Source organism: Chelonia mydas, chromosome 9, assembly GCF_015237465.2.
Source record: "Chelonia mydas isolate rCheMyd1 chromosome 9, rCheMyd1.pri.v2, whole genome shotgun sequence".
Classification (NCBI taxonomy): Eukaryota; Metazoa; Chordata; order Testudines; family Cheloniidae; genus Chelonia; species Chelonia mydas.
In genome coordinates, this window is record NC_057855.1 from 9635798 (window position 1) to 9661059 (window position 25262).

Here is a 25262-nt window from a genome sequence, read left to right on the forward strand (position 1 = left end):
GTGCTGTGTGAAACATAATAACATGAGGAATATGCCCTCCATTTAAGTTTGAGAGAATTAGTTTCTATAAATGTTTTTAACCACCCAATGTTTAACATCGGGTGGGGGTTTCTACATCTTCTACAGATCTAGTCTACCTTAAAGTATACTATGTGCTTTATTATTCTAAACATACACTTTACATATTCCATAACAGACTAATTTGCTAAGCTTAATTATAACTGCATTTCAGCAATACCAGCATCTTCCTAAATATTAACAAAACACAGATATGACAATTAAAACAGTCTGCTTTGTTTAAGCTTGATCAACTGATTCAAAGTGTTCACAGGTCCTGGTAACGTATCCTAACTTATTTTTAAAATAACTAATGAAAGTATTAAACAGCAATCCAATTTTAAGGTTGAAGTATTATAAACTAGAGAATTAAAACAGACATTTGCAGCCAGAGTATTTAAGTACTTATTTGTAATAGTTATTAAAATATTCTGCAATGTCCCAATGCCTCATTATTAATCTAGTCTAAGACTGTGCTAGAAGGCTAATAATCATAGTCTACCTGCGAAGGATGTGAGCTGCCTAAGTTTCTAAGTGGCCCAGTGGAACCGTGATGTGTAGAGACCCCATTGACCATGTCCCTGGGCTGCCTACTTTCTACCAATTAATCCAGAAGTAAAACTTTCTCTATATAAAAAAATGCCTGGATGGGGTGTGTGTGTGATATATATAAAACCCCTTTGCAGTAAACTGTAGTAATTAGCCACAGGGCTGTGAAATCTCCCTGTTCACTTTTGAAGCTGCTGTTGGCCATGCTGTGCTGGTCACAATTTTGGCCTTAGAACTCACCTGCTAGCAGCTTCAACTAAAGCCTTCTCATCTGGTGAGGAAGCATAGTACTCCAGCTGAGACACTATTCCATTGGCACGCCAGCGCCCATCACCAATGCCATCGGTTTGATCTGCACTGATATGCACTGTGTGACAGAGACAGACTGCTTTCAAGAAAAGCTCTTCCTCTTTCATCTATAAAAAGACAGAGCAGTTCATAAGCCAAGTTTATCTTTCTAAAACAAGATGCATTACTCTACAGTACCACAGAATAAGGTATTTAAAAAATCAAATTTCTCAAACTGCCTTACATCTACCATTCTTTCTGTAACCATTTTTACTATCAGAAATATTTCCAGAAATTTTTCTTCTTCTACGTAACACACCAAGAAAGAATATTTAAACTGAAATATTCATCAGCATTTATTCAGTTTGAAGAAAAATAAAATCTTACAAGACTCGGTCTAATTCCATCTGGGGAATCCTCAGTCAACCCCTCTGGAACTAGTTTGCCATTGATCTCTTGGTATTTGATGCCATTAATAGAGCATTCCCGAAACTGCATTTCATTTTCAGTTAGTGTACCAGTTTTATCTGTAAACACATACTCCACCTAGGAGTAATATAAAAGAAAACAAATTGGAATCAAGTACATTTAATACAGAAAAATTATTACCAACTCCCCATATATCACAAACTTATTTTGCTAACATTAAAAGAGACTTCAAATATGTATTTCTGCCATCATGTCAGATATGCAGATCTTATTTTCCAACTCATATGAGTTGCTCAAAATAGAGTCAATATGAAGTCACTAATACTTTTCCTTACTGTTTAACACTGATATTTAAACAAAAAGTAAAAAATGAACATTATTGTTACCTGTCCTAACTCCTCATTGAGATCTGAAGTATTTACTTGTGCTCTCTGGTTTGTTTCTTCATGATAGAGGTCAAGATCCCAGCCAATAAAAAAAGATCCAAGAAATTTCTGCATCTCAACAGTCACATAAAGCGAAATAGGGATGATAAAATTGTAAAGTACCAGAAAAGCAAGAAAATCTGAAATAAATCTCAGAATCTATGAGAGAGAGAGAAGGAAAGGATTATCAGAGTCATTAAGCGGAACTTGGTCACTTAAGTGTGTTTCAGCATTATGAAAGGTATCAGATTGTCTGTACTGGAGGAGACTGAAGTCCTCTATATATACAGAAGAGGTACAACACAAGTAGCAACAATGCAGACTTCACCACAGTGCCCCAGCAATGTGCCTTTAAGACTGATGCAGACAGACTGCCTTTAGTGATGAGAGGATATTTCAGTTCTCAAGCCCATCAATCCATGTCTTCTCTGCTGAGACTGTAAAGGAGGGTGCAATATTAAGTGTGCTGATGATTCTGTAATGCAAACACTTTTTTTTTAGGAATTGGATTGAGGTGACCAACTCACATCACATACTGCACAAAACAGCCAATCACAAACTTTAAAATCCACAAGTTATGAAGGCAAAACAAGTTAAAAGCAACAGATATTCCACATTGTTACCCATTTATCTATAGTATTCATAATTTACATTTGACATTGAAGATCACATTAAAGTAGCTTTACAAAGTAACAAAAGCTAGAAATTTCTATATTAAAGGATGACAACATAGTTCAGTCATACTTTGAAAAAGGTGTGAATCAAGGATGAAATGCAATTTTAGTTTCTTTGAATATTATCTTGATAATTAGTGTGACAATCTCAGCAATAAACTTATCTTTGAGGAAATTCTTACCAATGTCTGAAAGCTTAAAAAGGGATATTTGAGACAAGAAGAACTGAAACATACCTTTTAACTCCATTGAAATATACTGGAGTAGGAGAACAATGTGCAGGAATAGAGTGGAAACGTAGTAGATATTTTGCTAATAAAAAAAAGTGTTCTTCCTAACGAGGGAATGTTGGCATAACTATTTAATCAGCACTATAAGTTTACATGGTGATTTACAAAACAGAGGTTCCCTGCCCTAAAGATTTTCAAATCTAAGAAACACGATAAACAAAGTCATGGTACAGTGTAGTAGCTCAGAAAATGGAGGGTGTGAAGATATTTTGGGGGAAAAGGCAGCGGCAGAAGCTAGAAGAAATTCTTAAAAAACTTCACATTTAATGGAGATATAAAGGGGCGGGTGGCTGATAAGAATTGAAGAAAGATAAAGGGAGCAACAAAGTGAAAAAGAGATGATTAAGAGGGAAGGGTATGAGGAAATGACATCAAAGAAAGGGGCAAGGTTACATATAGCCTTGAAGGTGAGGATGAGGGGATCGAATGGCTTAGTAAATACTTATCCTGTTTTTTTCCCCAACACACTACAATGGCTCCAGTTCTTCTCATTTATATAGCAACTACTTTATACAAATTAAGAAAAAATATACACCTTTACTTGACTGACTACTTCAAAAACTGGAGATTCTTTAAGTAGTTTTAGATCCTAAAAAGATGGTCACTAAGCAATTTTGAAACATCTTCACTTCATTAATACTTTGCAAAATTAAAATTTTAAATAAGATTGTTTTAAAGCTAGTACAAGAGCATTTGATAAGTTTAACACTCAACTTAACAGTAAATGTAATTTACAAAAAAGTGACATCCAGGAAGAGATTATGTTTATGTTTTTCCAGTTCAATCTGGAAGAACATTCACATCATAAACCCATGGGAAAGTCACGTGTTATAATAAAGGTACCAATACAACATTAGCTGTAGGTTCCTGAATGAGAGCTCCTCATATCTTCTTCCATTTTATTTTACAGCAGCAGTGTGAAACTTGGGAGAACTCTCTTCAGTCCAACAATTTGGATCCTTTTACATATTTGTATGATGACTAGTCAGCACACACCAACTGTCACTGCCTTAGAGTCTAGAGGGGAGATTTCCAAAATTACAAAGGCAAGTTAGGTGCCTAACTCCCAATGTAAGTAAGTGGGAAATGAGCATTTAACTCCAGTTTGTACCTCTGAAAATTTCAACCCTCTCAAACTTTCCTATAAGCTCCTGAACTGCATGGGAAGCAGGAGGCCCCCCAAAACAAGTCAGAAATTTAAAATAAAAGTAAAGTAAAAAAATGACTAAGTAGGGATATCCTCCAGAGATGTAAACTATAAGATCCAATGGAACATCTCCTCAAAGAATTCCTTCAAACTCTAAAGGGAAGAGAATTCTGTCTGGCAATGTCTTCAAAGCAGTGAAATTACAGGCAAAGGGAAGTTACTTGAAGGATACCAGCATGACAGGATTTCCCAAAGTAAAAAATATAATAAAAATCACAGGAACAGGCAGTGCACAAAATAGGCAAAATCCCAAAAATGTCTTTGTTTTAACATAAAAGGATGGGCAAGATACCATCAAACAATGTGAGATGAACACACAGAACCCTGTGACAGAGCCTTGTGAATATACCCTACTAAAAACCAAAACGATCAAAAACTAGGCCTTGCCAAAAGAAACAAAAAGTCTAGGAAATGACAGTTTGTGCTCCCCCACTTCAGAAACAGGACTAAAACTAAAGCTGCATTCCTCCAAAGGCTAAATTAAAGCAATACTGATTTCCAACTATATCTATGAAAGACTATGCAGCTGCCATGCCTAAATCCAAGAATGGCAGTATTCTCAGGTTCAGACATACTATTAGTATCTATGGGTGTATTTACTCAATACGTAGTTTTACATAACCACATATTACCTTACTGCTGTTTCTTTCATGTTCAGTTTTCTGGTCATACCAAGGTTCATCCCATTTTTCTTCAGCTTGCCATGCATATTTTAAAATTGTACTCAGGACTGCTTCAAAAAGGAGGATTATTAAATAGATAATCAAAAATGAGTTCATAGACCTAGGAGGACACAAAAATACTATTTCAGTGTATTCTGTTCTGTTTTTTCCTTAATGTATGAAAGCAATGTTAAAATTTAACTATGACAAAACGTTTTGTTGGCAAATATTTTCAGTGTGTCTCTTTCAAAGAACAAAAGTTTTTATGTGACAAATGGAAACAATGGCAAACAGGAATGGAATACTACATTTGACTAGAATATATACTAAATTACAGTAGATTTCTGCAGTTACTGCAAATTGAAGGTTAGATTAAGGTGTAACACTATCAAAATCTGTCTCCTGAAACAGCTGCTGTTTGGAGTTTTGGGAATTAACTTTTATTATCCTTGTTCCAAGGACACCCTCTCTTCTGAATACCACTTCAGAATATGAAGGAACTAAGGAAGACCAATACAGAGATCCAATCCAAGGCCACTCCCTTTTTGCTACCTGAAAATGCAGTTCCACAGCATTGCCTGTCAGTACCTTGACTGGACAGTGACCACCTTTCAACCCTGTCAGTACTCATTAAGGTCAGAGTTGATGTCAGTGCATGGGAAATGTTAAACGATGGGAGGGAAAGATACAGCAGCTTCTTGTGCATCCCACAGATTTGTTTGTGTCTGACTACATTAGTATACCATATATACTCATTCATAAGCCGAATTTTTTTAGTAAAAAAGGGAAGCACCAGAGAAGGGGGTTGGCTTATGAACGGGTATGGGGGGAGAGGTGGGATACAGCCCCTCCCCCGAACAGAGGGGGCAAGGAGAGGCAGCACAGCCAGCAGAGCCAGAAGAGAAGAGGAGGGGCCAGAGTCTCTCTGCTTCTGGCTATGCTGCTCTCCCCCCAGCCTCTGAAGCAGCTGCAGCTCTGGGGCTGGCAGGCTGCGGCGCCCGGCCTGCCGGAGCAGCTCCAGCCAGGCCAGAGACATCCTCCCCTGGCCCTCCCCAGATAAGGTGGGAAGGGATGGAATGGGGAGAGTGTGGGGGTCCTAGGCAGCACTCCCCTGATCCCCAGTTTCTCCCCCTCAAAAAATTTCCCCACCAGTTGCTGTCCTGGCCCATCAAGGTAAGCAGCTGGCACACCGGGACATTTTGTTTACTTAGGTTTACCTCCGTGCCTGCACACCCTCGAGGTAAACAAACCATCTTGACCTGCCAGCAGCTTATCCTGATGGCCTGAGAGCCAAAGTTTGCTGACCCCTGAATTACAGGGTCGGCTTATGAATCGGTCATAAAAAATTTCCATTTTTACTTATCCATCTTGGAGTGGTCGGCTTATAAATGAACCGGCTTATGATAGAGTATATATGGTAATTAACTCTTTAGTTGTAAAAGAATGTCAGCGGGACAGCCTGCACTTTTAACAACTTGCACAGACAAAACAAATTAAATATTTTTAAGAGACAAATTTGGTATAATGAGTTCCATTTGTAGAGTTATGTCAAAACAGTACATTGAACAGCCTTTTAGACTGGAAAGACAACAAGCCAAGAATTAAAAACAGAACTTGCAATCTGTATAAGGAGTTAATATCCCTCACATAATGTTTCTGGGTAAATTATTTTTTCCAGAAATTAAACAAAAAATACTTTTTTCATGGCAAACTGCATTTTCCAGTATCTTCAGATAGTGCTCCATATACACTTGAGGAGACATTCTTTTCAGAGTCTGCATCTTCTCTAATAATACCGCAGACCACGTAACAGGGACAAGCACCCACATGGAACAAGAAGGGGAGAAAATCAGAATTCAGGAGATAGAAATTAAGACTTCGACTGAGTTCATCCCACTGCAAGCGCAGGATGCAACCTCCTAATAAAGGATGTGTCAAGAGAGTGACAAAGGTTGGGACTACTGTAAAACACAGACTCCAAACCCCTGGTGAAAGGAGCACCTCACATCTCTTGAATAATCTCCTCCTGCCTACTCTGGAGTAGCATTATGGCCTTAGATAGTCTCTGTGTGAGGACTGCCAAACACGGCCTTAGAGGAAAAACTGACTTATTTTTATTATTCTAATCCTTCCCTGTAAGAGCGAGCAATCAAACTAGTTTTGCATACTATTGCAAAATGAAGCTGTAAGTAATGAAGTGATGAAATTAGATAACCAGTATTAAAAAATGAAATTTAAATTACAATTACACCAGCCTGCAGAAGGCCTAGCATTTACAATAGCTCCCTTTGTCTATGTACTGACAAAAACATAGGCAATTAATTTTTTTAATTACTGCTGAAACACCGAGTTTAGATTCTACACATAAATAAGACAGTATAACACATACAGTACATACTTTTCTACTGCTGATCGTTTCTGAGATTTACTCTTGTAATTTAATGCCATCTTTGTCTCCATACCCGTATACACAGCAACACCTGAAAAAAAACAGAATACTTCAGTTTCTGTTCAGGTACAGCTTGGTATTTTCTACAAAAATTAGAGGGGTTGCTACTTGTAATGTGCACTCAGACACCATGGTGAGGCTAGTTAGACTTTTCGGTGGCATTCTGTGATGATAAAGCAGAGTTTTGGAACTAATGTTAGTACCTGCTAATGCTGCTCAATGTTAGGTCTGTACTGTTCCCTGATATATAATTAAGGATATAGAGGTCAGAATATAAATGCCCTAGAGTAGGTCTTAAACACTGGAAACAGACAGCAGTGTCAGAGCCACCTATCTAATGGACTCATTACTCCATTATTAAACCCAAAGACAGAATTTGATATCCCACAGGGCTCTCCGGTCATAGTCTCCTCCCCTTCAGCCATAATCATACCCCATCTACAGGTAACCCCCAGTAGGACTGTTAAAATATCTTCAATATGAGGAAGAAAATTAGGCCACAATTCATCAACATGTTTTAAGAAGACACTGTTAAAAATGTTTCCATGTCTACAAACCAAAAATTTCTTTTGTGTTTTTTAATCTTGCTCCTCGAAGTAAAAGACTTTCAGGCCCAAGAGGTCTAAAAAGAAACAGATACATCAGCATTTTTTTTTTTTTTTAAAAGCACAATATTTAAGAATGGCTATTTTTAAAATCTAGGACATCACCACATTTTGAATTCTAAGGATCCCTTTAAATTAATTTGTATTAGCTGAAACTGGTGCTGTGGAAAGCACTGCTGTAGTTATCAGGAAGGTTAATTTAAGGTAAGAGTGGTATGTATATGTTCCATCCCAGTGTTTGTACCATCTTTGGAAATTGTCAAAAAAGTTAGCTTAAAGTCAAGCAAAAAAAGTAAAATTTCCTTATTTTGCCTGAAGTGGTTCCAACAGAAATTGAAATGGAAAAAAACTCCGGTGGAGAGGCAGACACCAGAATTAAAAACTAAACACTAAGATGTACAGCTTATTAGCCTCCTGTACAGTTTAGTGTTGATTTTTCACTCTTTCATAAGCAGTAGCAACAATAGCTCATGACTACCATTTACATAAACAAAGTACCTGATCCTTCAAGTTCAGCTGAAAACATAACCCAGATTTAAAAAACTGTGTTCTCAAAAGACAGACTTTTATGCTAGACTAACTGTAGCTACACAAGCAATTGCCATAGTTTCATCTACAACCACAGTAACCGTATGTGCAAATTATGCACTTGAGCGTGTGACATGTGCTTTAATTTTTTTCCGTATAAAATCACTGTTAGAAAGAATTCAACCCAAACCTGAGTGAAAATTCTTATAATGTAAATATTTCTTAGGCGATTTGCAAAGTTTTAATGAAAAAAAAAAAGCAATATAGTACACATGAAGTAGAGAAGATTTTACATGTTCAGGTAAATTATGTTCTCCTAAGAAGCCGTACCCATATTGCTGGACTCAAATGGTTTTACAGTCAATAAAACCAGTTTAGCTAGCTCAGAATACATAGCTCAATCAGTGCAGTACAGGCAACCTGGTTTCTTTTTGATGGTAAAGAGATATGAGCTCTGTCTACTGGTGGGGTTGTAAGTGTGTCATCACACATGGTTTAAACTGGTTCTGCTATACTTTTCAACTGAATTAATTTTGAGATTAATCCTGGAGCTGAACATGAAAAGCTTGGCAATAATATATTCTGAAGACCTGCAAATGTGGTAGCAACTGAAAGAAAACCTTTGGGAATGTCCTGTTTTTGTTGTTCAGGCATAGGCTCTGGGGCTGAAAGATGTGTCTTCTGTCTCCACACTTCATGCAAGACCTTTGAAAAGAGCTCAGGCAAATCATTTATTCACCCTTTATTCAATGTACTCATCTTTAAAACTGACATAATATTTACCAACCTCACAGAGGTACTGAGAGCATCACTTCATTCACATTTATAAAGATTTTTATAATTTTCCGATAAAAGGCACTATATAAGTGCTGAAATATGAACTTGTTTCAGAGGTTATTCAGTTAGTGGAAAAAGGGCCTTAAAAAAAAAAAAAAAAAAAAAAAATCAGAACCAGTCCAAGAAGTTCATTCTTAACTGGTTCTGATTTTTTTAAGGCCCTTTTCCCACTTAACTGAATAATCTCTTTAAAAAGTTTATAATTGAGCACTTATATAGTGCCTTCTATCTGAAGATATAAAAATTTATTTAAACGTTAATTAATCAAGCTTCCCAATTTGGTTGTGAGCTCAGTAAACATGTCAATTTTAAAGATGAGTAAATTGAAGTACAGGGTGAATAAATGATTTGACCAAAGTCTCAAATGAAGTGTGGAGACAGAAGATAGATCTTTCATCCCTAAGGCCTATGCCTGAACAACAAAAACAATTAAGAATGAACTTCTTGGGCATTAAAATATCAAACAAGTCATAGGAAGGAACTGGTTTGTTAATGAATACATCTATTATGTATAAAAGCACATTTTAAAGATAGAGAGGACCAACTTTTCAAGAGGTCTCAACATCTACCAGCTCTACTTTCAATCTGGGCACTAAGTACTCTTGAAACTCTGGGCACTTCTTTTAGGTGCCTATATGGGAGCTAATAGTTGAAAATCCGGTCTTAAATCTCTGAACTTCTTTACTGCTTGACCCTTTTGATAATTTTTTGCTGCATTTTAAATGCATATTCCATTTATTTCAATGGACAGGAAAACCTATTACACCAGGCATGTTCACTATCACAGGTGTTGTGCATTTATATGCTCTGCAACATTTAAGTAGTTAAATACCTAGTGAAAGTGCACATTTATTAAATATGTTAAAAAAAAAAAAAAAAAAAAAAAAAAAAAGAAAAAGCCCCAGCAGGGTAATAAGCCAGTAGTTCCCACTGATTGCAACAGGAGCTGAGAGTGCTCAGTGCCTCTGATCATCAAGCCATGGGTATCTACTGCATTACAAGACATAGAATTGTAAGTTACAACACTTCTCACAAATATGACATGCTAACTTCATACACACATTTTAAAAACATTCAAATGCCAACTTTACAAAAAGCAAGTTAATTCAAGTGGTGAAGCTAACACTTAAAATTACCATAAACTAAACTTTGGAAAACAAGTAAGTCTAGGTTTACCTACTTCAACTGTCTAATCTAGTTTTACTTGACTCAACCTTTACTATGGAGTTGAAGTAGCACCTGGATAATAAACTATTACCCTTTTCCATTCCATGATAATGCTCTTTTATGATGGTCATGTTCGATCAATTTAGCTTAGCTTTTAAGTTTTATTAAGTTAGCTTTACAAACATTTTACTTACCGCACAATTTCCTCAATCTGATGACTTATAGTTATTCTTCCAACAAATCTATGAAAAAAGGTCATATGCCAGAATGTTGGTGTACAAACTCTAATATAAAAAAAGACTATTTCATTAATGCAAGGAAAGCATGACATCAATGCGGTATGCACCAGATGGAATATCCCGTCCTTGATTTACAGTCTGTTTTATTAACGGGCAATACATTAACCTTGGTGATAATTTTGAGGTATGTTTCAAGAAGTCATCAACAAGAGCTATGAATCATCCCCCCTTCAAGAAAATGAACTGAGTGATTTTAGAAATAACCCACACAACTCAATTTATGAAATCAGCTAAAAAATATCTTTTGTTAAGTTGGTTGAACCTCCCCCCACCAAATGATTACATGTTCCAATCAAGAAATATAATTCCTTTAAAAAAAAAAAAAAAAAGGCAAAGTTACCAGTACATTTTTCATCTGAAATGAATAGTAATTTCACATCTAACAAAGCAGATGAATAAACTATCCAGGTACTTTCAAATTCTTCGGTGACTGAAATGTCAAAAATATTTTGTATGCCTTATAACACCCTGATATGAAATGACTGTAAAAGTTCACTATCATTGGTTTACTAGTTATTTACTGACATCACTAGTTCTATGACCTTTACAATCCACTTGAGATTCAGTGTTCAATAACTAGTTAAGCAAATATACATTCATGTTATGAATCTGAAATTCCACAAGGATCCAAATACTCAGTTAAAATAAGCTACTGTCCACATAATATGATAACTTTCATGTATATTCATTTTAGTAATCAGCTTCTATTAAAGCTAGTCATTAATAAAAAAATCATGCAATGTTACTATTATGCTATGAGTAAGAAATATTTACAGGGTCATAGACCTGCACATAGCATACATTTGTTAGGAAAACACCCTTTTAAAAAGTCTATCACATTGCTTGCTGACTGTAGCTTTTAAATGAGACATGTTGGTGTAGTAAGGGTTTACTAAACTACTCTTTTGCTACTGGGAAACAGTTCAAATTCTGCTTAGGCTGTAAATGAAAGTAAATTTCGGGGTATATGGTCTTAGTAGAAAATCAAAACAAATCACACAATTTGAGACACTTTAATTTATAACCAAAGAAAGGGGAGTTAAATATTCAGGACTGAAGTGTTTTGGCAGAACCACATACAGCTCGTCTTTTTCCACAATTCCTGCTCAAGCACCATTACTTTTAAAAGTTGTGAACAAATTTACTGCTTAACAAGTGATGCAGAACCATGCTGGAGTTAAAATGTAAACAATAAAAATCAGAAGGCTCTTTCCCTTTTTGCAGCTTTAAGCAGCATAGGGATTTACGTACAAACTCTGACATTTGTTTAATAAAACCTGAAATGTACAACAATACACAGAGAGAAACTTTCCTCTCAGCAAGATCCATATAATTAATCACCATCAGAAATTTTGCGTTTCAATCAACTTCGAAATTATGAAGAATAAAATGACACCTGTATAGGTCTGCTTCTGGCTGTTGACATTCTATAACAGCTACGAGTGTGTCCAGGTTGGCAACTGACTGTAATACTGCTGTTTCTGGGACTGCAACATGAGTCTGAAAAACACACATCTCTATATATGAGAATTTCTCAATGATACAGAAAGGTACTAGTTTGTTGGCATTTCTTTGGTCAAGGAAAGCCTCTGGAACCCTGAAAAGGTCATGGATTTTGTATATGAAAGCATCACATCTTGTACACTGACAGATGTTTCACCATTATGACACTGCAAACTACCATTTAAAGTACTGCAATAATGTTCCTTAAAAGTGATTAATGTGGGTTTTTTCTGGCCAAGTTAATTAGCATTTATAACATTTCTTATATTACCAGATCAAGCAAGGTTCTTGGTCCTATTAATATACTGCAGCTCAAACCAAAAGAAAAATAAACAGGGACACTACAGTTCTGATATATTAAGACACACCTAATAACTAAAAGGTCAGATTCTGCTACTCTTACTCTCACTGAGTAGTACATCTTACTTAAAAAGTAAGCACACTGATTTCAAGGGGGGTTGGGTACTACTCAGTTTGAGTAAGGGTGGCAGAATAAGATCTTATGTGTAGCACAAGAAGGTAAAACAGCAGATTATGACGTATCGTGATATTAAAAATAGCCTTGCTATGTGCTCAAATAAGTTAAGATAAAAATTAACTATATTTCAATAAGTACAGAACCTAGACACTCTCTTTACTTTTAGTAAAACTGCTAGCACATTAACAACAAGGAGTCTGGTGGCACCTTAAAGGCTAACAGATTTATTTGGGCATAAGCTTTCATGGGTAAACCATCACTTCTTCAGATGTGAAGTGGTGTTTTACGCACAAAAGCTTATGCCCAAATAAATCTGATAGTCTTTAAAGGTGCCACCAGACTCCTTGTTGTTTTTGTGGATACAGACTAACACGGCTACCCCCTGATACTTGCTAGCACATTGTGGGAGCTGTGAGAAATGTTTAAAAAAAGTAAAATTAGACAAACAAAAACCTCCCATTTGAGTAATTAACAGAGAAATTTAAGGAAGCTGGCCTTTACTAAGTTAGCAAAGGCTGTAAGTTGATTTGACTCTTATTTCTACGTTGCATTTCATACTAGAAAACTGCATATGTTTAGATTACCAACCTTAAGATTAGTTTCTCCATCCAAGCTAGCAGTAGTAACATGACACGAACCATCCACTCTATCGGAGGACAGAAGTACAAGATCAACAGGGAAAGTCTCATCTTTGGCTACTCTGACAATATCACCCACCTGAAAGATAAACAAAAATGAGAGTATGCTTTTGAAAAAGAATAGATTAAGAATTAATTTTAACAGTTATTCAAAATTATAATGCAATAGACCAACATAAAATTGCAATGCAGCAAATGAGCATTTTGCTGAAATGAACTGGCATAACTATAGTTCTAAAGAAGAAATACACTGTTTTCCGCTAGTTACTAGACACATACCCTAATGTTTTTTGATCTAGTTTTTACAAGGCCACCACTTCGAACGACATAAACTGGAGCTCCATTTACTTCATTGTCTGCTTTATGTCGTAACCAGTCTTCATACCCCTGCAGAAATACAAGATTGAATGTTATATTTTAAACAGCTATATACTTTTCTAAGAGTAACAAAGTAGTTTGAGGCACCATAGCTTTGCAAACAAGCAACCAGCTGTGTGACCGAAAGCATGTCACCAGACCTCTGTTCTATTCAGGTTCGACTGCACCCATCACTGTGCAGTCGAAGCACCCTCTGTTTTCACTAGTTTCAGATTTGTTAAATAAGGATAAAAAGACATAGCAAATGTAATGTAGAATTATGGAATCTGTTATTACTATTTTAAAACAAATATCTGCGGTGAAGGTTCCATAAGAAGAGTTAAAACAACTGCTCATGCAACCTGAGAGCCTCACAATGTCTAAGTGGATTAAGGCAACTGAGTAGGGAATACAGACAATCATTCCCACAGTCTCATTTACTGATTTATTAAAATAACCCCTTTTCTGTTGAACTATGCAATTCCCAGAGAGCTTGCTCTAGTGTCTTTCTGAGCAACAGCCGAGGTTCTTGCAAAGAGATTTTAACTTCTATGGTGTGGAGTTGACATTCATGTTTTGTTGAGCAAGTGGAAATGACAGTGTATGTGAGAAAAATAGTCAGGTACAAAGTTTTAATTCATCCAGAGTGTGCCAGGGCAACAGTTTAAAGTGACTAATCAACCTGGATTTTTAATAGAGAAGACAATCCAACGTTTTCCCCTCCAGATATTCAAAAATCAAAGGAGGGCACATGTCCTGTTTTATATTTTCTTTGTACATCAGTTAATATATTACTTGTTTACTTGTACACCTCCCAATAAATTTGTGGACAGACAGTAATAGGTATATCCTGGAAGATACTGTTGATATGCAGGAGGCAATGGATTGTCCAGCATTCATATGAATTAAACGGCTATCTATATTCCTGAAACTAAGATTAATGTTAATATCATTTGTATTATTGTACTGCCTAGGAGTCCCAGTCATGCACCAGGACCCCATTGTGCTAAGGGTGCTCAAACACAGAGCAAAAAGACAGTCCTTGCCCCAAGAAGCTTAAAATCTAAGTATATAACAGAGAAGTTCTTGAGCCAGTAATTCTTAGCAGCAATGTATTTTGCTGTTTCTTGGCTAACTCTGGCTATGGTTCACTGTTAAATAATTTTTCTACCAATGTTTCATTCACAAGTGTACGTGTCTTGTACTCTCAATTCAAAGTTACGAAAGTAGGCCTGGTGAGTGAGTAAGTAAGCTCACAGCTGTGCATAAAATTCAGATGTGAACATTTAAAAAAGTTTGACTTGATAAAAAGCAAAGCCTGCAGCAGATTTACCATTTCTGAGTAGCATTCAGCTTTTTATATAAAGTACTAAAAGTGTGTTCATCAACTACTTCTAAAGATTACAGCAAAGGTCACAGTTTTCTGTGAAGATCTAGGGTACTTTTGATAACATAGTAAATTCAGTGAGACAAATATTCAAGGGCATTTTCATTTAATGTGGAGAAGTCACTTTCCACTGATGCTTGAGAAACAGATTCATTACCTTACTTTGCCTCAAATGGACAAAACAGCCAACCAACTCTAAAGTGCTACCTCCAGTATCTTTATAAATTTATACCACATCTTATTCACCATCATATATTCTATACTTGTCATATGCAATATTACGGAAATCTGCTTTAGGGATGTTTTAGAGGATTTTTTAGAAGTCTTATTGTGTGTATTTTCATCTCTCTCTCTCTCCACCTGCAAAGCTGCAGAGATTAGTTACCATGATTCCAACTGTACAGAGGTCAGAAGCAACCATAAAAAAAACTGGAAAGCTATCTTTATTGCTTTTCCGTACATAAAAACATGACAAAGCAGTCTGCTTTCTTGGAACCTTGCAAGCCTAGAAGGGAGTATGGGGTCTCACTGAAATGCTGGGAATATCACCACCTCAATGAGATTGTTTCTGGCCTTGGAATGCCACAAGATATTGGACCTGAATGTTTTGATATTCACATATAGAAAAGTTGTTACTGATACAGAACTAAATCTTGCTTGTCCTGAACCTTGGACTAGGGTTAATTTGGGGGGGTTGACAGAGGAAATATTTCTATGGAAAGTTTATTGAGGCAGTCAAAGGGGTATGATAAACCTATCATCTATCAACTGGTTCTTAATTTATAAAATTGATATCACCTCCATACATGGTGTTTATTATACATAAAATATAAGCATTTTGCCCAATTATACTCTTAATTCAGCCACTGAATGAGATTTTTCTTCTTTCGGGTTAAAGAGTGTCCTGGAAACAGAACACTATTTAAAAAATGACCTGATATTGGACGATCCCACACATGACTAATGAATGGAGAAAAAAACCCGAAGTACCGTATTCTGTGTTTCCAAGTTTACAGTCTTATGTTACTAATACTCAGAAGGCTAACCCAATTCTTTGAGGGTGTGGAACAATGAGTGACCTAGACAAATTGGAGGACTGGGCCAAAAGAAATCTGATGAGGTTCAACAAGGACAAGTGCAGAGTCCTGCACTTAGGAAGGAAGAATCCCATGCAGGGGACCGACTGGCTAAACAGTTCTGCAGAAAAGGACCTGCAGAGTGGACGAGAAGCCGGATATGAGTCAGCAGTGTGCCCTTGTTGCCAAGAAGGCCAACGGCATATTGGGCTGTATTAGTAGGAGTACTGCCAGCAGATCAAGGGAAGTGATTATTCCCCTTTATTCGGCACTGGTGAGGCCACACCTGGAGTATTGTGTCCAGTTTTGGTCCCCCCACTACAGAAGAGATGTGGACAAATTGGAGAGAGTCCAGCGGAGGGCAACAAAAATGATCAGGGGGCTGGAGCACATGACTTATAAGGAGAGGTTGAGGGAACTGGGGTTATTTAGTATGCAGAAGAGAAGGAGGGGGGAGGGGGATTTGATAGCTTTCAAATACCTGAAGAGGGGTTCCAAAGAGGATGGAGCTAGGCTGTTCTCAGTGGTGGCAGATGACAGAAGCAGCAGCAATGGTCTCAGGTTGCAGTGGGGGAGGTCTAGGTTGGACATTAGGAAACACTGTTTCACTAGGAGGGTGGTGAAGCACTGGAATGCGTTACCTAGGGAGGTGGTGGAATCTCCATCCTTAGCAGTTTTTAAGGCCTGGCTTGACAAAGCCCTGGCTGGGATGATTTAGTTGGGGTTGGTCCTGCTTTGAGCAGGGGATTGGACTAAATGACCTCCTGAGGTCTCTTCCAACCCTAATATTCTATGATTCTAACGAAGAAGAAAGAAGAGAAGGCTTATTTGGGTCATGTAAATCCCAGTGCCATTAAAATTCTCTTGTTTCTGAGCAACACAACTGCTAAAAAGAATACACATTAGGAACTAGGGCTGTCAAGCGAATAAAAAAAAAAAAAATTACTCATGATTAATTGGGCAATTAAAAAAATTAATCGCAATTAATTGTGCTGTTAAACAATAACAGAATACCATTTATTTAAATATTTTTGGATGTTTTCTACATTTTCAACTATACTGATTTCAATTGCAACACCGAATACAAAGTGTACAGTGCTTACTTTATATTTATTTTTGATTACAAATATTTGCACTGTAAAAAACAAAAGAAATAGTATTTCAATTCACCTAATACACGTACTGTAGTACAGTCTCTATCATGAAAGTTGAACTTACAAATGTAGAATTATGTACAAAAATAACTGCAATCAAAAATAAAACAATGTAAAACTTTAGAGCCTACAAGTCCACTCAGTCCTACTTCTTGTTCAGCCAATCACGCAGACAAACAAGTTTGTTTACATTTGCAGGAAATAATGCTGCCTGCTTCTTGTTTACAATGTCACCTCAAAGTGAGAACAAGTGTTCACATGGCACTGTTGTAGCCAGCATTGCAAGGTATTTACGTGCCAGATTTGCTAAAGATTCATATATCCCTTCATGCTTCAATCACCATTCCAGAGGACATGCGTCCATGCTGATGATGGGTTCTGCTCGATAGCGATCCAAAAGCAGTGCGAACCAACGTATGTTCATTTTCATCATCTGAGTCAGATGCCACCAGCAGAAGGCTGATTTTCGTTTTTGGTGGTTCCGGTTCTGTAGTTTCCGCATTGAAGTATTGGTCTTTTAAGGCTTCTGCAAGCATGCTCTACACCTCATCCCTCTCAGATTTTGGAAGGCACTTCAGATTCTTAAACCTTGGGTCAAGTGCTGTAGCTATCTTTAGAAATTTCACACTGGTACCTTCTTAGCGTTTTGTCAAATCTGCAGTGAAGGTGTTCTTAAAGCGACCTAGCACATGTGTTCATCATCCGACACTGCTATAACATGAAATATATGGCAGAATGCAGGTAAAACACAGCAGAAGACATACAATTCTCCCCCAAGGAGTTGAGTCATAAATTTAATTAATGCCCTATTTTTTTTTTTAACTATCATCATCAGCATGTCCTCTGGAATGGTGACCGAAGCATGAAGGGGCATACAAATGTTTAGCATACCTGGCACATAAATATCTTACAATGCTGACTACAAACGTGCCATGCGAACACCTGTTCTCACCTTCAAGTGAGATTGTAAATAAGAAGCAGGCATCATTATCTCCTAGAAATGTAATACCAACTTGTTTGTCTTAGTAATTAGCTGAACAAGAAGTAGGCCTGAGTGGACTTGTAGGCTCTGAAGTTTTACATTGTTTTGGTTTTGAGTGCAGTTATGTAACAAAAATGTTTTTACATTTGTAAGTTGCATTTTCATGATAGAGAGCTTGCTCTACAGTACTTCACCACAACATGCTGGTGATGCCTCACACACTATGGAATCCTGCTACAGACTGGAGACAGCCTACAGTGGTCACAAAACTTACTGGATTTAAAATATCATACCATCTTGAAGTATTTTAATACCCTAATTTTAAGAGGCACTATTTCTCTTCCCTCTACTCCCTCCACTGCAACGTTGCTACTGAATGGCTCCAGTCTAACAGAGTTACGGAGTTCTGTGATGTGTCTTGAAACGGGTGCAGCGAATGGTGAGGAGTCACACAAACAGAAAAAGATCACTTCAGTATTTCATATCCTGAATGACCATCTTACCTTTGCCATTTGGGGAATTCCGCATATAATTCTGAAGTTCACAGAATCGTAGAACTGGAAGGGACCTTAAGAGATCATCTAGTCCAGTCCCCTGCACTCGTGGCAGGACTAAGTATTATCTAGACCATCCCTGACAGGTGTTCGTCTAACCCGCTCTTAAAAATCTCCAAAAATCTTTCCACAACCTCCCTAGGCAATTTATTCCAGTGCTTAACCATCCTGACAGTTAGGAAGTTTTTCTAATGTCCAAGCTAAACCTCCCTTGCTGCAATTTAAAGCCCATTGCTTCTTGTTCTATCCTCAGAAGTAAAGAACAATTTTTCTTCCTCACCCTTGTAACAACCGTTTACATACTTGAAAACTGTTTTCATGTCCCCTCTCAGTCTTCTCTTTTCCAAACTAAACAAACCCAATTTTTTCAGTCTTCCCTCATAGGTCATGTTTTTTAGACCTTTTTTTGGTTGCTCTTCTCTGGACTCTCTCCAATTTGTCCACACCCTTCCTGAAATGTGGCGCACAGAACTGGACACAATACTCCAGTTGATGCCTAATCAGAACGGAACAGAGTGGATGAATTACTTCTCATGTCTTGCTTACAATACTCCTGCTAATACATCCCAGAATTATGGTGGTTTTTTTTTTTTCTTTTTGTTTTTTGCAACAGTGTTATACTGTTGACTCATATTTAGCTTGCGGTCCACTATGACCGCCAGATCCCTTTCTACAGTACTCCTTCCTAGGCAGTCGTTTCTCATTTTTATGTGTGTAACCGATTGTTCCTTCCTAAATGGAGTGCTTTGCATTTGTCCTTATTGAATTTCATCCTATTTACTTCAGACCATTTCTCCAGTTTGTCCAGGTCATTTTGAATTTTAATCCTATCCTCCAAAGCACTTGCAACCTCTCCCAGCTTGGTATCATCTGCAAACTTTATAGTACTCTGTATGCCATTATCTAAATCATTGATGAAGATATTGAACAGAACCAGACCCAGAACTGATCCCTGCGGGACCCCACTCGTTATGCCCTTCCAGCATGACTCTGAACCACTGGTAACTACTCTCTGGGACCGGTTTTCCAACCAGTTTTGCACCCACCTTATAGTAGCTCCCTCTAGGTTGCATTTCCCTAGTTTATTTGTGAGAAGGTCATGTGGGACAGTACGAAAAGCTTTAGTAAAATCAAGATATACCACGTCTACCGTTTCACCCCTATCCATAAGGCTTGTTACCCTGCCAAAGAAAGCTATCAGGTTGGTTTGACATGATTTGTTTTTGACAAATCCATGCTGTTACTTATCACCTTATTATCTTCTAGATATTTGCAAACTGATTGCTTAATTATTTGCTTTATCATCTTTCCAGGTACAGAAGTTACGCTGACTGGTCTGTAATTCCCCAGATTGTCCTTATTTCCCTTTTCTATAGATGGGCACTATATATTTGCCCTTTTCCAGTCTTCTGGAATCTCTCCCATCTTCCATGACTTCTCAAAGATAATCACTAATGGCTCAGATATCTCGAGTTGTTGAATTTTAATCCTATTTTGCCGGTAACAATTAAGCCTTGCCAAAAGCCCTACCAGCATTAATATACTTCAGGGATAGTGAAATATAGTCAGATCTCTTTGTTTAGGTTACAAACAATATTTTTGTAAGGTTAGGATATTAATTGATTTTCTGCCTCTAATCAATATGTAACTGTAAAGTGATTACCTCCATTCATCTGACAGCTGTGTGAATGCCTAGATTTCTGCCCCAGGGGAGGACTTAAGCTTTTCCTACCTAGGGCACCATCCTACACTGGCAAGAAAAGCTCTTTATGCCACCCTTGGGGCTCTCTTAACTGCTGCCAAACAACATGCAGGTACTTTTAATGCATCATCCACCCCAAGTCTCTTTCCTGGTCTGTATTATGTACGAGAATTCCTTTATAATGCGTACTGAGGTGTGCCAAGGGAATAAGTGAGAGGCATTAGGAAATGGTCTTACAACAATTGACATACAAAGCCTAGACAAAAATGTCTTTTGACAGTCATTCCTGTGCATTTAAGGGTGTTACAATGAGTCACTGGGTGCCTGACAGCTAAGCAGAGCTCCCCAGTTTAAGCTTCTGGCGGGCAACATTTTAAACACATTTACTGATTTCTTTCTAGAAACTATGTGTGCGCTTTACTGCTTAAGAGTGTCTAACAAATCCTGACTACACTATTTAAAGAAAAGATTAAGAAACTGTTTAAAAAGGAATCATGCTATTTAGGCTAATTTCATACCTGTTTTATGGCTGTTACAGTTATGACAAAGAATAATGGCAATCCGCTTGTAATAGGACTGGTAGGTGTATCTATCATAAGCTATAGGAAAAGAGAATGAGGATAATGTTAGTACCAGATTATTCTTAAAATCTTACAAAACCAAAGGCAATAACATTTTACACCACATGAGCAAAATTATGTAAGTCAGAAAGGCTCTTTATTACATATTCTATAGTCATTCTAGTGCAAAACTCCCCTTGATGTCAGAAGCAGTTCTCCTAAAAGGTGGCAATACTGACATACAGTGCAGACAGAAAATCTATGGTGAGGATCACAGAAGAGAATTTCTCTTGCAGTTGGTAGTGTGCATCACATTTTGATTTTAAGATTCTTAACCAACGAAAACAAGAATTTATTTTCTCCTACCAAGTTGAGTTAAGATACATATTATATGAAACTGCTTTTTTACACCATACAAAGAACTAGCTTACAACAAAAAAAGTAGAATAAAAGACATCTTAAATTCAGATTGAAAACTGAAAGCACAAATTTCCTAAGGCTTTATCTCTGGCACATAAATTAAAGAATCCCCTTGCACATAGAACTGCTTTCTGTCTTCCATAAGAGAACCTTGCAGATTTTACAATTTGTGCTACCACTGTTGTGGTGCCAACTTCAATGCAAACACTAAACACGTGTGCACGAGCCTGTATGGGTTTTTCTCTACTGCTGGAACAGTGCTACTTTACAGGATAAACTAACTGTATTAAAGGGCTGCAGAGAAAGGATACAGAGGGAAAACAGTTATTGAAAACATTAATATTAATTTAAGAAATTTATTAGGTTTACCTGAAATTTAACTCATTGCCTTGGGAAGCACTACCAAATAAATCTTGCATAGAGTTTTAAAAAGTTAAAGGTTAGAGAAAATAGCTTGGGCAACAGCAGGGCCTGTTCATGATCTTTTTACTCTCAAATTTACCAGAGTTAAAAAATATGGCAAATTCCAGTCTGAGCGAGAGAACTTGTGTTCTGCTATTATATAGCCAGACAGGATTTTAGCCTGGAAACATATCTTAGACCAAGAAGAATACTATAACATAGACAAAGATTGTGCAGAACCAAGTGGACCATGAACACTAGTAAATAAAAATCTACTTTGATAAAGTAGATAGGAAAAGAAATGATGCTCTCAAGTTTCCAAGAGGATAAAGGATGGGCATATTGGGTCAGACCAATGGTTCATTTAACCCAGTTCTCTGTCTTCCAACAGTGGCCAACGTCAGGTGTTTCAGAGGGAATGAACAGAACAGGCCATCATCAAGTGATCCAACCCCTGTTGTCCACTCTCAGCTTCTGGCAGTCAGAGGCTAGGGACACGCAAAGCATGGGATTACATCCCAAACCATCTTGGCTAATAGACACTGACAGACCTATCTTCCATGAATTTATCTAATTCTTTTTTTAACCCCATTATAGTTTTGGCCTTCACTATATCCACCGACAATGAGTTCCACAGATTGACTGTGCACTGTATGAAGAAGTAGTTCCTTATGTTTTAAATCTGCTGCCTATTAAATTTCCTTTGACCACCCATGGTTCTTGCATTATGTGAAGCAGTAAATAAAATTTCCTTATTCACTTTTTCCACACCATTCATAATTTTATAAATCTCTGTCATGCTGCCCCCAGCCAGTTCTCTCTTTTCCAAGCTGAACAGTCCCAGTCTTTTTAATCCTGCCTCATATGGAAGCTGCTCCATACCCCTAATCATTTTTGCTGCCCTTCTCTGTACCTTTTCCAATGCCAATATATCTTTTTGAGATGGAGAAACCAGAACTGCATGCAGTATTCAAGATGTGACCGTTCCATGGATTTATATAGTGGCATTATGATATTTTCTGTCTTATTATCTATCGCTTTCCTAATGGTTCCTAACATTGTTCGGCTTTTTTGACTGCTGCTGCACACTGAGCAGATGTTTTCAGAGAACTATCCACAATAACTCCATGATCTTTTTTTTTGAGTGGCAACAGCTAATTTAGAAACCATCATTTTGTATGTATAGTTCGGATTATGTTTTCCAATGTGCATTACTTTGCATTTATCAACACTTATCATTTGCCATTTTGTTTTACAGTCACCCAGTTTTGCGAGATCCCTTTGTAACTCTAGTCATCAGAGGAGTGAAGTTCTGGAACAGCCTTCCAAGAGGTAGTGGGGGCAAAAAAACCCTAACTGTCTTCAAGACCGAGCGTGATAAATTTATGGGGGAGGATGGTATGATGAGACTGCCTACAAGGGCATGTAGCTGCAAATACTCAAAATAGTATTTCAAATTTGAGCCTAAATTCAGTGCAGTCCAAGCAGTTACGCCTCCAACGCCCTTGTGAAGTAGTTACTGTGCCTTTAAAAAAAAAAAAATAGATGAAAAAACTGAAACAGAGTTTAAGTGATTTGCACAAGGCAGAGAATGAGTAGCAGAACTGAGAATATAACCCAGAAAATCCTGGTTTCCAGCTCTATATTCCGACTATGGAGTCTCTCTCATGAAATTATGAGTTTTATTCAACTTACCTGGACCAAAAATATAATAAGAAAATAAAAATTGGCTACTCTTCTGAACTGCTCAAATAAATTTTTCGGAATAAAATTCCACACCGTATACTGAAAAGAAAAGAGAAGTGTGGTTATATAACATGACATTGCACAAATTTTCCATAAAAAACTTTTCAATCTCTTCCCAGTCTCTCCCCAACAAATCCCTCAAAACCATCTCATTCTCCTCTTCCCAAAGTGCTGTACCCTCTTCTCTGTCTTTGGGGTGAGGCAGAGCCAAGGCTTGTCCCTTCTTGTAGACAAGCCAGGAGCTAGGAGAAGCCCAGGCATCAAGGTAGCTGTGCTGGCTGCAGCAGTGCCAGCTGAAGATACCTTCCTACCTATCGGTGTGCCGCACATGCATGGGTGGGTGGGAGAGAGGGAGGGAGAGGTGTCAGAGTGGTTCCCCTGGGGACTGCTTTCTCCCTCCCGCTGAGCCAATCAGCTGGTTGCAAGCTGGCTATTGGGAAGGGGGAAAGATTTACTGAGGCTGCTGCAGCAGCAGACATTGCTATCTGCTGCATTCTGTTCTTACCATCCAGCCAACTAAGATATTTATTCTGACCAATTAGGTCCATGCACCCCACCAACGGCCAGACTGTGCACCAGAAAGGAAACTCTGTGTGCAGCTCAATGTTCTCTACACTAACATGCTCTTTTTCACATAACAGCCTTGACAATTTGAGAGATGCCCTCTCTAAGTACAGATGTAAATATCTGGAGGTGATGCAGGGAATTGCCAGTGGATCTCATGGTTCAAGACCCATCCCCTTTCTGAGGAATTTTACATGAGACGGTCGGTCAGTGTGCAATCAGTCTTTTGTATTTTGAAGGGCAGGGTGATGGGAGCAGAGAGGAGGAGGAGAAGGGGCCTCACTTTTTAAACATTGGTTTTGAAGTCATTTGCTGTTTTAAATGATGTGAAAACACATCACACTACCAGATGCACAGATACTCCACAACATCCTAAGTGATGTTTACTTTTTATCAAATATTTTTGACAAAGTACGTGGATCCTTACCTTAGATGAAATGATTCTGTTCTCTGCAAATTTCTGAGGAATATAATGGCCATTCTGGGGGAAACGATTTGCTATGTAAATCGTTCGTGTATCACTTTGATGTGGTGGGTCAAAACCCTGAAAGGTAAAAGTAAAAATCAGTTGAACAACAGGCAGGACATTTTACATCAAAACTATCGTTTCAGATCACAGATGGCACACAAAATTCTGCTAATCTTTAAACTGAAATTGTGATCCAAATTTTAACAAGAGTCTTAGAATAGCAGATTATGAATTGGACACAAAGATGAACATATCTGGGCCAAAAAGGATTTTTTTTTTGCTGTTAGGAGGCTTGCTTTTTAATGTCATTTAAATGCATTTTGATTAATTTGTGTTTTTTTTTTAATTTCCTATTGTGTTTAAAATTTGACATGATCAACTGAAAACAACCCTAAATTTATGTGGAGTTTGTTCATTCCTTATGGGGGACACATCACAAAAAAATCTTAAGAATCAGAAGAAAGAGCACATACAGGCTATGAAAAATGAGGGTAAAAGTTACTGTCTCACAGTAAAACCAGAAAAAAACAAAACAGAGAAATGGCAGTTTGGCTGAGGGAGGGTATGAGTAAGGCAGAAAGAAGCAAAAATGGAAACCAAAATACAGGAGGAAATTAAAAAGATATTCAAAGCTGTACTTTTAAAAGCCATACTAATGTTGATCATAATTGAATCATATAAGGAAGTTTAAACAAACAAAAGAGAGTCACACTAACAATGCTATGGTTCAAGTTTGAAAAAAATAATCTGACCAGTGGAAAAATCAAGAAACTGGCCAAACATTATTTTCCCTCTTTCCCAAGT

At 37.5% G+C, this 25262-nt stretch overlaps 1 protein-coding gene across 6 annotated transcripts in view; it reads right to left on the reverse strand.

Moving 5' to 3' along the window:
- The window catches only part of ATP11B (ATPase phospholipid transporting 11B (putative)), a 113961-nt gene that overhangs the window by 51236 nt on the left and 37463 nt on the right, over nt 1-25262 (reverse strand). For all 6 annotated transcript variants that reach the window (XM_037909508.2, XM_037909507.2, XM_043522901.1 and 3 more), the window contains exons 2-14: nt 24417-24533; nt 23375-23464; nt 20816-20896; nt 13365-13472; nt 13036-13164; nt 11863-11966; nt 10362-10409; nt 7588-7652; nt 6980-7061; nt 4552-4702; nt 1710-1907; nt 1282-1440; nt 847-1022 (exon numbers count right to left, since the gene is read on the reverse strand). In XM_037909508.2, the coding sequence (XP_037765436.1) occupies nt 847-1022; nt 1282-1440; nt 1710-1907; nt 4552-4702; nt 6980-7061; nt 7588-7652; nt 10362-10409; nt 11863-11966; nt 13036-13164; nt 13365-13472; nt 20816-20896; nt 23375-23464; nt 24417-24533 (1508 nt within the window). The remainder of the gene's footprint in view (nt 1-846; nt 1023-1281; nt 1441-1709; nt 1908-4551; nt 4703-6979; nt 7062-7587; nt 7653-10361; nt 10410-11862; nt 11967-13035; nt 13165-13364; nt 13473-20815; nt 20897-23374; nt 23465-24416; nt 24534-25262) is intronic.